At 42.3% G+C, this 11419-nt stretch overlaps 1 protein-coding gene across 3 annotated transcripts in view; it reads right to left on the reverse strand.

Annotated features, from left to right (window-relative positions):
* Positions 1-432: 432 nt before the first annotated feature.
* Positions 433-11419, reverse strand: part of UPP1 (uridine phosphorylase 1) — a 37691-nt gene continuing 26704 nt past the window's right edge. For all 3 annotated transcript variants that reach the window (XM_045286367.1, XM_045286365.1, XM_045286366.1), the window contains 4 exons: positions 9941-10055; positions 2057-2266; positions 1635-1781; positions 433-637 (listed from right to left, as the gene is read on the reverse strand). In XM_045286367.1, the coding sequence (XP_045142302.1) occupies positions 498-637; positions 1635-1781; positions 2057-2266; positions 9941-10055 (612 nt within the window). In that variant the 3' untranslated portion in view covers positions 433-497. The remainder of the gene's footprint in view (positions 638-1634; positions 1782-2056; positions 2267-9940; positions 10056-11419) is intronic.

Genomic DNA, 11419 nt, shown 5'->3' on the forward strand with positions numbered 1-11419 from the left:
GGCTGCTCCCTATAAAGTCACAGTTTAAACTGACCAGCCACTCCTGAAGTGAGAGATGTCCCTGCAAGGATTTATACTCTTGGAAGCCCAAGACAGGGCTGCAGTGAGTTGGAATCAATTTAAAGAGACTTGGTTTATTGCATGGGGGACAGTTGGTTTTTTTCAATAGATTCTAAAATATATATATATATTGGTGGGGAGTATATTTTTTCTGACACGCTTATCGGATTTCTTCTTTTGACAGCATTAAGCATTTAAAGGTCTGAAATTTTTCACTGGGACTCTTTCAGCTATTCAGAGGGATATTCTTCAGGAAAACCCAGATCAGGCTAATGCAGCTGAAAACGCTTTAATGAAGCTTAACTGCAGCTAATCTATGATTCCTTGCTCTGAAATGCAATGGAATTTTTATTTATAAACTGAACTCAAAGAGAGGTTTGGGCAATGACTTTATTTGCACAGTAGCTAGTCTTCCGAGAGTCAGATGCGTGAGGATGTCAGGCTTTCTTGAGACACTTCTTGATGAAATAGCCCACCAGCCTTTGGGGCCGCTGCTGGTACTCCGTGAGCACGTCATGGCTGCTAGTGATCTGGTCTCCATCCAGCCGGTTGAGAAGGGTGACGCACACCACAGCCGCTGCACCAGAAGAGAGGACCGCGCTAAGTCAAAGGCCTGGGGACTTCTCACGGAGGTCACTGAACAACAGCGGCTCTTTATCCCCTCAGGAAAGCAGACAGCTCAGATATGGACAATGTTCAGACATCAGACAATGATAGGCGTAGAGAGATGTAATAGATAATAAATAAAGGCACTGAGTCAGGGCATTTTTAAGTCTCTTCTTCCACCATGCTGCTCTATTCTTCTTATTCTCCCATTACCTTCGCTTCCAAATAAAATGACCATAGTAATCTAGGACCAACTCAGGGCTCTCCTATCCGTCTCAAGAAAAGCAAACTTTGGCCAATGTTTATATGCAAGGCAAAATTGGACTTTTTAAGAGGACTAGGAACTTGGGGATACGACTAACCACAATTTAGAAATCCAAAGAAATTTGAAAATCAAACTTGTAGCTTTGGTGGCAATCTTGCTTGGCAGGACCTGAGTTTCAAAACAATCTCTCCTTGTCCCAGCTACTATGAAAAGGCCCTGCTGGGCTGTTGGGAATCTTGCATTTTATCATGTTACCATAAGCACAGAACACTTTCAGAAACATAATGTTGTAGATTGAACTGTATCCTCAAATATATGTTTAAAATCCCAACTCCTATCTGTCATGGTAATTCCATTTGTGATAGAGATATGTTATTGAAGTCAAAGCAGTGTAGGGGGTGCCTTGATCCCATTTGCTTTTGAGATATAAAAAGAGCAGATTGAGCACAAAGAAGAGGCGACTATATATGCAAGGAATCAGAAATTCTAGGTCTTTATCAACTGAAAGCTATTGTCTGCCAGAGATGACAGAGAGCACTGTTTCCTAAAACTGATGCCTTGACTTTGGACTTCTAGCCTTCGCATGACCTGAGAAACTGGGTAAGCCGATGTCAGAAAGGAGACTGTGGCCAAAGACTGGAGCTAGCCCATTGGAAGCAAAGAGAAGAGGATGGAAGTTTGAGGCCCAGAAAATGCTGCCTACCTCGGAGGTTGGAAGAAGCACACATGGCAGCAAAGACTGAGGACTCCATCTCAATGTTCCGGATGCCGACGGCATAGGCGGCCTTCAGGTACTGCTGCTTGTCCTTCTCGGTGTACGAACAGAGAGCACCGTCCAGGCGGCCTTGCCCTGCAGTGTACACGAAGACAGGGAACATGAAGCACCTTGAGCATATACGTGGCACGAATGCCTACCATACGCCACACACCGGACAGAGGCAGTTTAAGGCCCATCCAGTCCCCACCATTTGTCAACAAACCACGGTGACCAATCCACCATCACAACTTGGAGAGGAGCTTGAAGTCATGGAAACCCAGGCATGAATCCCAACCCACAATTAGGAGAATTGGTGGGGAGACCCGGGGAAAGCAGTGTCTCCAGGAAGACCCCTCCCTCCAACTCACCTTCATAGAAATCCAAGGTGCACATGGTGTTCCCCACGACCACAGGGAATTCGTCCAGCTCTGTGGAACACAGCAGCAACTCCTGTACTAGCTGGTTATTGAGGTGTGTGCTCCGAACAACTCGCTTCCCCAGGATAATCTGCTCAAACTCAGGCTTGAAGCAGGCATCCACTGCTTGTTGAGAGATAACCACAGAGCCAGGCTCCAGACCTGAAGCAAGAGGCAGTCATCAGACCCATCAGGATGGACCCAGAACCATGACATTAGCTGAGGGGAAGGAAAAGGATTTATCTACACACCAGAAGACTGGACACACTCAGCATAGCTTAAAAAGAAACTATTTAATGACCTACTTTTGCCATTGAAAATATTTTTTCCAAGGAAAAAGAGAGAAATGATTGTTTTACTGCAATTGCTGAGGTTACGGTAATGTCCTATTACATAGCAACAGATACTGTGGTTCTCAGAACCATCATTTCAGAAGATGCAAAAAAGAATTTCTAATTTTAAGGGTAATTAATACATAAGCATTTTGAAAAATATAGAAGAAAACACAAAGCACAAAGAAAAGAATAAAATGTCCAGAACCCTCACTTTGCTTTATTAAGTGACTTTGAGTTTTTCCGGTCACTATTATTTTAAATTGTTGCTGACGCCACCATATGCAATACCATCATTTATTTGCTTGATCCTCTGTCTGGGTACCTTTTTATTATTATTTAAAATTTTTACCAAATGTGGAAGTAAGAAAGAATAATATGGTGAGCCCCCGTGTGGCCCTAAACTCAACCTTCAACCATTATCCACTCCTGCCAGCCTGGTGTTTCCGTGATTTATGCAATACTGGGCACTAGTTTGCATATTTTCTGGGCATACCTTTCCAAAGTTTGTGGAGCACGATTCTGTTCCTTCTTTGTTCTTATGACAACTTTGTATTTTCTTGTGATCACATCCTATTTAATATGAAATTAGTTTGCTAACATTGAGGCAGGAGGAACCAGGAGGGAGAGTTTCTAGAGCTCCCTTGTTAGTTCTTTTCCAGGAATACTACAAAAACCGTCAAGAGCTCGGTTCTGTTGACTGCTCTGCTTCTCCATGTTTTTATCTGGGTTTTCTCTTCTCATTCCCACTCCAGCTCCTGTTCTGCTCAAGGCTGTTTCTACTCTCAGCAGCTACTCCCAGTTTTGAGATTTGCCTTAGAAGAACGTGCCAGCAGATTGCTTTCGTGAATTCAGAGTCAAGAAGGTCAAAGTTATCCTGGGTGTATGAACAGTCAATGTGCTTGGCTGCTCATGGAAAAGCTGGAGGTTGGATTTCATCGAGGTCACTCAGAAAAAAGGCCTGGTGATCGACGTTCAAAAACAATTAGTCAAGAAAAAACCACATGACACACAGTTTTAATCAAACACACGTGGGGTCGCCATGAGTCAGGGGAAACTCAAGAGCAACTGGCTTTTGTTTTCAGAGTGTTCCAGTCACTTCAAAATATGGCGTGGCCCCTGTCAAAACCCACCTCACAGCCATTGAGCCGATGCTGACTCATCGCATCCCTGTAGAACAGAGCGGAGCTGCCCCTGGGGGACTCTGAGGCTGTCCGTCTTGAGGAGAGCAGAAAGCCTCCTCTTTCTCCTATGGAACTGCTAGAAGTTTTGAACTGTGGTTGTTGTAGTTAGTAGCCCAGAAGTACCCAAAGTAGATCGCTTTAACAAACAAAGTTGTTTTCTCGCAGTTAAAGAAATGGAATGTAGAACGTGTTCTAGGAACAGACTTTTTCTCTCTGTCAGCTCTGGAGGAAAATCATAGTCTATTTAGCTTCTGCTTGGGCAGATCCATGTGTTTGGGGATTTATTTGATCCCATTTCTCACTCTGGTCACTTGTGTAAGCTCTTTATAGATCTCAAAAGAGACTGGCTTAAGATATATCCTACACTAATTCTGCTCATAACAAAGATGACCCATCGTGAAATAGGATTATAACCACAGGCATAGAGGTCATAATTTGCAACACATGTTTAGGGGAGACATAATTCAATTAATAATGTTCTTTGTGTCATGAGAATTTTGACTTCTAGTCTATTTGGTCAGATATTAATACTACTACTCCCAATCTCTTTTGTTTACTATTTGCTTGGTACATTTTTTTTCAGCCTTTACTTTTTATCCTGTTTATAGCTTTGTGTTTAAGATGTATCTTTTGTAGACAGATTTGATGGATTACATTTGTTATATAATCCTTTGAACTGGCACAACAGTCTTTCAAATGCAAGCAAAGCAGCGCTCAGAGAAAAAGTTGTAGTAAAAATGCATCCATTAAACAGAGAACAGTCTAAAATCAATATTAACCCAAGCACGACTTTAAATGCGCAAGCAACCAAAGGAAGCAGTAAGTAACTGAGATCTCCGAAAAATTAAGTACTTAGGCTCATCAATATAAGCAGTAACTATAGATACTACACACTAGGGAAAATCCTTTGGGAACAACCTACCTAACAGAGGTTGTGAGAATGGCTTAGGGATGGCGTCTGCCCTCCTCTGACTTTATCAAGGGGAAGGAGATTCAAACACATCAGCCCAAGACCAATTCCTATGAAACAGAGGCCAGACATGCCTCCACCCCTCACACATTTGCCAATTCTGAGACCAGCTGACGGGCCTGGGCCACTCTGTACTTCTCCGCTGGGCTAGTAGATGGCCGTGGTTACACATGGACAATCCTCATGGCTGCGGAGCTTCCTAGGGAAGGTAACAGAAATGCTCAGGATTCAGGCTTCCACCAGGGGAGTTTCTTCTCAGCTATGTCCACAGGCATGCTTCTCTCTGACCCTTGGCCTGTTAGCCTGGTGGGCCCCTGCTCTGACAACGTTCCAGTCTTCTTGGTGCTTCTTGGTAGATAAATGGCCAAAGGCACACTAGTCTGCTTTAAGTAAGCCTGACCCTAAGGCTCCCACCTCTAACTCCTTTGACTGACATACGTCCTCCCCTGATGCAGTGTCTGGAGGCACCCAATTGCTCAAGCAAGTTTCCTTTCTCTAAGAAAACGTTTTTTTAGCTTGGTAGCCCAGGAAGCCTACTGCTCTGTCCTGTGGTCTTGGTTCTAACTGCTGCCACTCCTCTGCTGTTCTCTGTCACTCCCCTAGCGTCACAGCTCTTTGTCTCCAGAATGGAGGAGGCCCAGTGTGCAGGGACGACAGGGGCCAAATGGCTTGCTCCAACCCTCGCTCTTCTTTCGTCATGAGGAAGAGATCCCTGTTTACTGATTTTGAACTGGCGCATTAAAACCCACAAGGATGACGCCATTGACCAAGGCCACATTAGAGTCCCATACACATTATTTACTCCCCAGTCACTTGGTAGGCAGTAGGAATGTTAAGGCTAAAACAGAATTCAACCAAGCAGGTTTCACTCGATTACCAGAGCCCAATCTCTAAAATAAGAGAAGGCTCCAAAATATTTCATTGAAAAATTGCATTGTCTTTTCATTCTATTTTTCCACAAACTTTTTGAAGCCCCTTCATACATAGTGAACTTCAACAACGTAGCAACACAGAGACAAACAATTCAGTTTCAAAATGGGCAAAGGGTCGGAATAGGCACTTTACCAAAGAGGACATTCAGACAGCCGATCATCACGTGAAAAGATGCCCACATGCACCAGCCAGTAGAGATGCAAATCAACACCACAGTGAGATGCAAAAATGGTACTGATTAAGAAACAAATAAAAACCAGAAAACAACAAATGCTGGCAAGGGGTGGGGAGATGGAAATCCTTGTCCATTTCTAGTGTGATTATGAAACTGTACAGCCACTTCATTGGGGGAGATATATATATATATATATATATATAAATACACATCCTCAAAATGCTAAAATTAAAAATGCCTATGGTTCAGCAATCCCACTCCCAGAAATACTCCCTCGAAATCTTCTAGCACTGACATGAACAGGCATGTCATTTTACTTAAAGCAAAAGGGTGTTTATTGCAGCATTATTTACCATAGAAAAGAATAAATCGATCTAAATATACATCAACAGGTGAGTGGATAAAAATGATAAGGTAGAGACATACACTGAATGCAGTATGACACAGCTATAATGTTGAGGTCACAAAATATGGATGAATCTGGGAGACATTATGCTGAGTGAAATAAGTCAATTATAAAAAGAAAAATATTTTATGTTCTCACTTTCAAAAAGAGATAAAATATGTATACATATAGAAATCATGTTCTTTGTTGGGAAGGGAAGGACTCATTCTATAGATAGTAGATGCTTGTTATTTGTGGTGATGAGACTAACAACACTAAATATGGTGAAATGTGTAGAATTTGACCAAAGTACATTATAGCTTCAATAAATGCCATAATGTATACAATTTTGCAATAGCAATACCAACTGAAAAATATCTGAGTGGTAACATCTATGTTTACAGGACGTTGGTTTTAAAAATCACCGCCTTCCAGTTGATGGCCACTCACAGCGACCTATAGAGGACAGGGAACACTACCTCCGAGAGTTTCCTAGACTGTGAATTGTACAGGACTAGAAAGTCCCACCTTTCCCCTGTCGCATGCTGGTGGTGTCAAACTGCTGACCTTGTGGATTGCCGCCCAACGTGTACAATCTCATCACCAGTAATCCCTAGGAAGGTATAAAAGGGGGCTTCAAAAACCTCATGGAGAAAAATCTCTTTGGATTCCATTTCTCCACAACGTTTTTGAACTTCACTGGTATATGTATGTATACATTTTAATGTATAAAAGCAAATGGGGCACTGATAGATATTTCACAGATGTAACCTAATACCATATGGATTTACTTTACTGAATTTGAAGGTTTAATACCATAGATTTGTGGATAACTTGCTAATGGGCACAACATCGGCCATAAAATTGATGTACTACATCCTAGCTTAGTAAGTAGTGCGTGGGGCTATAAAAACTTGGAATTGGGCTTCTAAGATTCAACTGTTAATTTTTACTTCTCTAAAGTAAAAGAGAAAGAACTAAAATAATTAATTAAAGAAGACACCAGTCTACAAAGAAAAACTACAGTTGACTAGAGAGAGCCTGGCCATAACTATTGGCTATATCAGGACAAAATAGCTGGTTCCAGACAGACTACGGGACAGCTATAGAAAAAAATTACCTTACACGCCAGACTTACTGGTCTACTTCAGGATCGAGGAATCCCTGGGACTCTTGCCCCAAGATAGCCTTTGAACTTCGATCTGAAATTACTCCCAGTAGTCACCTTCCAGCTACAAACATACTAGATAGACTTAGAAAAGAAACAATATCACTTATGAGTACTGTGCTTCTTAACAAACACAGATATGTCTGTCCGTTTGTCATAGGGTGGTGGCTTGTGTGTGTCTGTGATGCTGGCAGCTATGTCACTGGTATTTCAAGTGCTAGCAGGGTCATTTAAAGTGAACAGGTTTCCATGGAGCGTCCAGATTCAGAAAGGATAATGCAGAAGGACTTACTTTTCCACTTCAGAGGAAGAAGTCACTGAAAAGCATATGCATAACTTTGAAACATTGTCAGACACTGAGAGCATAAGGAACAGAAGCGGAACAGTGTCCCCAGGGCACTCAAAATGTAAATGAGGAGGAACCGATTGTTTGGGGTGGACTCAACCCTGGTGACCTGAGTCAGGTCAAACCGGTGGGAGTGGAGTCTTCAGGATGTGCATTTGCTGATGGGGCATGAGTCAAGATAGGGAGAAACCCCTGCAAAATGATTGGAATGCTAATGATTGGAACTTGGCATGTGAAAAGTATGAATCTAGGAAATCTGGAAGTCATCAAACACAAAAGTGAAGGCATCAAGCTGGATATCCCAGGCGTTAGAGAGCTCATGGCTCACTAATGGACTGGTATTGGCCATTCTGAATGACAAATCATGTGATTCGCTATGTGAAGAATATCACAATCAAGAGTAATGGTGTTACACGCATTCTCACAAAGGATATTGCAAAATCCATCATGAAGTACAACACTGTCTGTGATAACTTTGTATTGATTTGTCTTCAGGGAAATCTAATCAATACAACTATATAGAAAATTATACACAAACCACAAAAGCTAGTGAGGGAAAAATTAAAGAATTCTACCAAGTACTTCAATCAGAAATTGAACAAACATACAATCAAAACGCATTGATAAGTATTGGTGATTGGAATGCAACAGCTGGAAGCAAAGTGGAAGGAACAGTCATTGGAAAATATGGTCCTGGTGACCACATGATGGAATTTTCCAAAACGAATAACTTGGTCATAGCAAATACCTTTTCAACCACACAAAAGGTGACTGTCCACATGGACTTCTCCAGATGGAATACACAGAAATAAAATTGACCACATCTGTAGGAAGAGACAAAGGTGAAGTTCAAGTCAGTTGCTAAAACCAGGCCAGGAACTGACTATATGTAAGTTCAAGATAAAGCTGAAGAAAATTAAAACGAATCCACAAGAGTCAAAATATGACCCGCAGTTTATCCCACCTGCATTTCCAGAACATCTCAAGGACAGACTTGTCACCTTCAACTCTAATGACAGAAGACCTGATGAGCTGTGGGGGGATATCAAGTCCATCATGCACGAAGAAAGCAAAATGCCATTATAGAAGACAGGAACGAAAGGAAAGATCAAAGCAGATATAAGACGAGACTCCGAAACTTGCTCTTAACCATCGAGTAGCTAAAGCAAATGGAAGAAAGGACTAAGTCGGAGCGGAATAGAAAACTTCAAAGGACAGCTCAAGAATCCAAAGCCAAATGTTAAAATAAAATTTGCAACAACTTAGAATTAGAAAACTAAAAGGGAAGAACATGCTCAGTATATTTTATACAGAAACAACTAAAGAAAAAAACTGTACATTGTAGTATATATCATAAAGAAAAAACTGAAATATTCAAAGATTCTATGGGAAAAATACTGAATGATGCAGGAAATATCAAAAGAAGCTGGAAAGAATCCACAGAGGCCCTCGACCAAAGAGAACTCATTGGCATCCACCATTCCAGGAAGTGGGATATAAGCAAGAACCAATGGAAGTCCAGGCTGCACTGAAAGCATTAGCCAAAAACAAAGCTCCAGGAATTGATGGACTACCCATTGAAAGGTTCCAACAACCTGATGAAACACTGGACGCACTCATTCATGTATGACAGGAAATTTGGAAGACAGCTGCTTGGCCCACTCGCTGGAAGAGATCCAGATTTGTACCCGTTCCAAAGAAAGGTTTCAACCTTTGGGGGCGGGCAAGGGAGGAAGGAGGCGGGGACCACAACGAATTTAAATGAATGGAAATGAATAGTCAGAATGAAAACACTATATGTGAAAATGTAACAAACATCGTTGAATAATAAATATGAAAAAAAAAAAAACCAAAACCAACGCCCCCCCCGGCAAGAAACCAAAACAACCGCCCCGGAAGCAACCCGAGCTGTCAATCTTCATGGAAGCCGACTGCTGCACTGTCCTTCTGGTGACTTGAACCACCCACCTAACCCTAACCCACGGCTCTACCAGGGCTCTTGAAAAACTTGTATAGCTATTATTAAATGGGAACCTAATTTGCTATGTAAACGTTAACCAAAACCATAATTATATACATACGTATATAGCATGTAACTTTTGTATATAAAGTGTATAACCACCAATGGGCACAGAGGTGCAAGGCCTAGTTCCTTTCTACTTCTGGTCTCTAGTTTTGGAATACAGGTATAATGACAAAAAGCAAAAACATACTCCTTAATAAATTGACTGGACTAAAACCAAGGCAGAAACGGGTCTACAGGACATGCTAAATCCCACAGCAGTTGCAGGAGGGGCTCCCTGTGGGCTGCACCACAGGAAAAATGCCCTCCCCAGACCTTACCTATGCCACCAGATGTGCCGATGCGGATGATGGTGATATTGGAGCACCTGGCATGGTACAGTAGCTTGATGAGCTCATGGAGCATGATTGCAATGGAAGGTATGCCCATGCCATGCTGAAACCAAAGGAGACAAGACATGTCACACTCGGATCCTGTCTTTGGGCCTGTCAGCACTGGCTTTTTAATGTGCTAGTCCAGCTGTCCTCGAGTCCATTCCACTGGAGCGTCATACAACCATGACCCACTGAGTTTTCAGTGTACGGGTTTTTAGAAGTAGATTGTCAGGCCTTTTTTCCAAGGTGCCTCTGGACAGACTTCAGCCTCCAGTAGTCGTTCCATTAGCAGCTCGGCAAACTAACTCTGGAATACCAACGTGGTATACTGGAGTCTACTTAGGCCATTTACGGTGGAAATGGACGGTGAACTTTAAAATGTAAATTCAAGCTTATTAACCTTTTAGGAGACTGGACAGTTGACACAGAGACGTCATATCTATAGGCATACCTCGTTTTATTGTGTTTCACTTGATTTCCCTCTGCGGGTAATGTGGGCATTGTGTTTTGAACAGATGGAGGGCTTGGAGCCAGCCTGAGCGTGGCATCTGGGCCACTTTTCAACAGCATTCGCTCACTTTGTGTCTCTGTCTCGCATTCCAGTGATTCTCACAATATTCAGAACTGTTCAGAATGCTATGGTACACAGTCTAGGGTAAGCATAACTTTCATATGTACTAGGAAAACCAAAAAAGTTGTGAGACTCACTTTCTTATGAAAGTCACTTCATTGACGTGGTCTGGAACCAAACAAGTGTGCCTGAATTGGCTGGCTGTACTGCCCATCCGAACTACAGCCACACATGTAAAATGGGAACAGCCAGAGAGAGGGTAGCTCATCAAAAAAGAAATTTAACAACGTAACACCCTCTTCTGATGTTTAAACCTGTTGCTGAAAAACTGATTCACCCTCACACGATCCTCGTCAAACAACGGGAAGGCCCCAAAGAAAGGATTTCCAAAGTTGTAGTAATTACGGAAGTATACCACCACATCTTTCTTCCATGGAGTGGTTAAAACTCCTGCACTGTCAGCTCATTCGGGCCTTTAAAATTATTTTTAAAAATATAATAATAAAATAAATCCTGAGCAAATGTGTTCCCCATCCACTCCATTCCCCCCACTCCATCCCCATGTTTCACAGGTTTATTTCTTACTTTTCTTCCCACACTCTGAGCTTCAACCAAACTCAGGAACTTGCTATCCCCTCGGCGCAAGCAGTAGCTTCTTGGCTCCGATGTGCACATGCCAACAGTCTTCTCTGAGCCTCCCCAACCCACCCTACTCCCAGAATCATGTCTGTGCTGCCCATGGGCTACTTTTGTTTTTGGGGTGTGTGTGTGTGTGTGTGTGTGTGTGTGTGTTTAATCATTTTATTAGGGGCTCATACAACTCTTATCACAAACCATACATACATCAATTGTGT

Source organism: Echinops telfairi, unplaced genomic scaffold (genome assembly GCF_000313985.2).
Source record: "Echinops telfairi isolate 266 unplaced genomic scaffold, ASM31398v2 ScPeMD7_7;HRSCAF=31, whole genome shotgun sequence".
Taxonomy (NCBI): domain Eukaryota; kingdom Metazoa; phylum Chordata; class Mammalia; order Afrosoricida; family Tenrecidae; genus Echinops; species Echinops telfairi.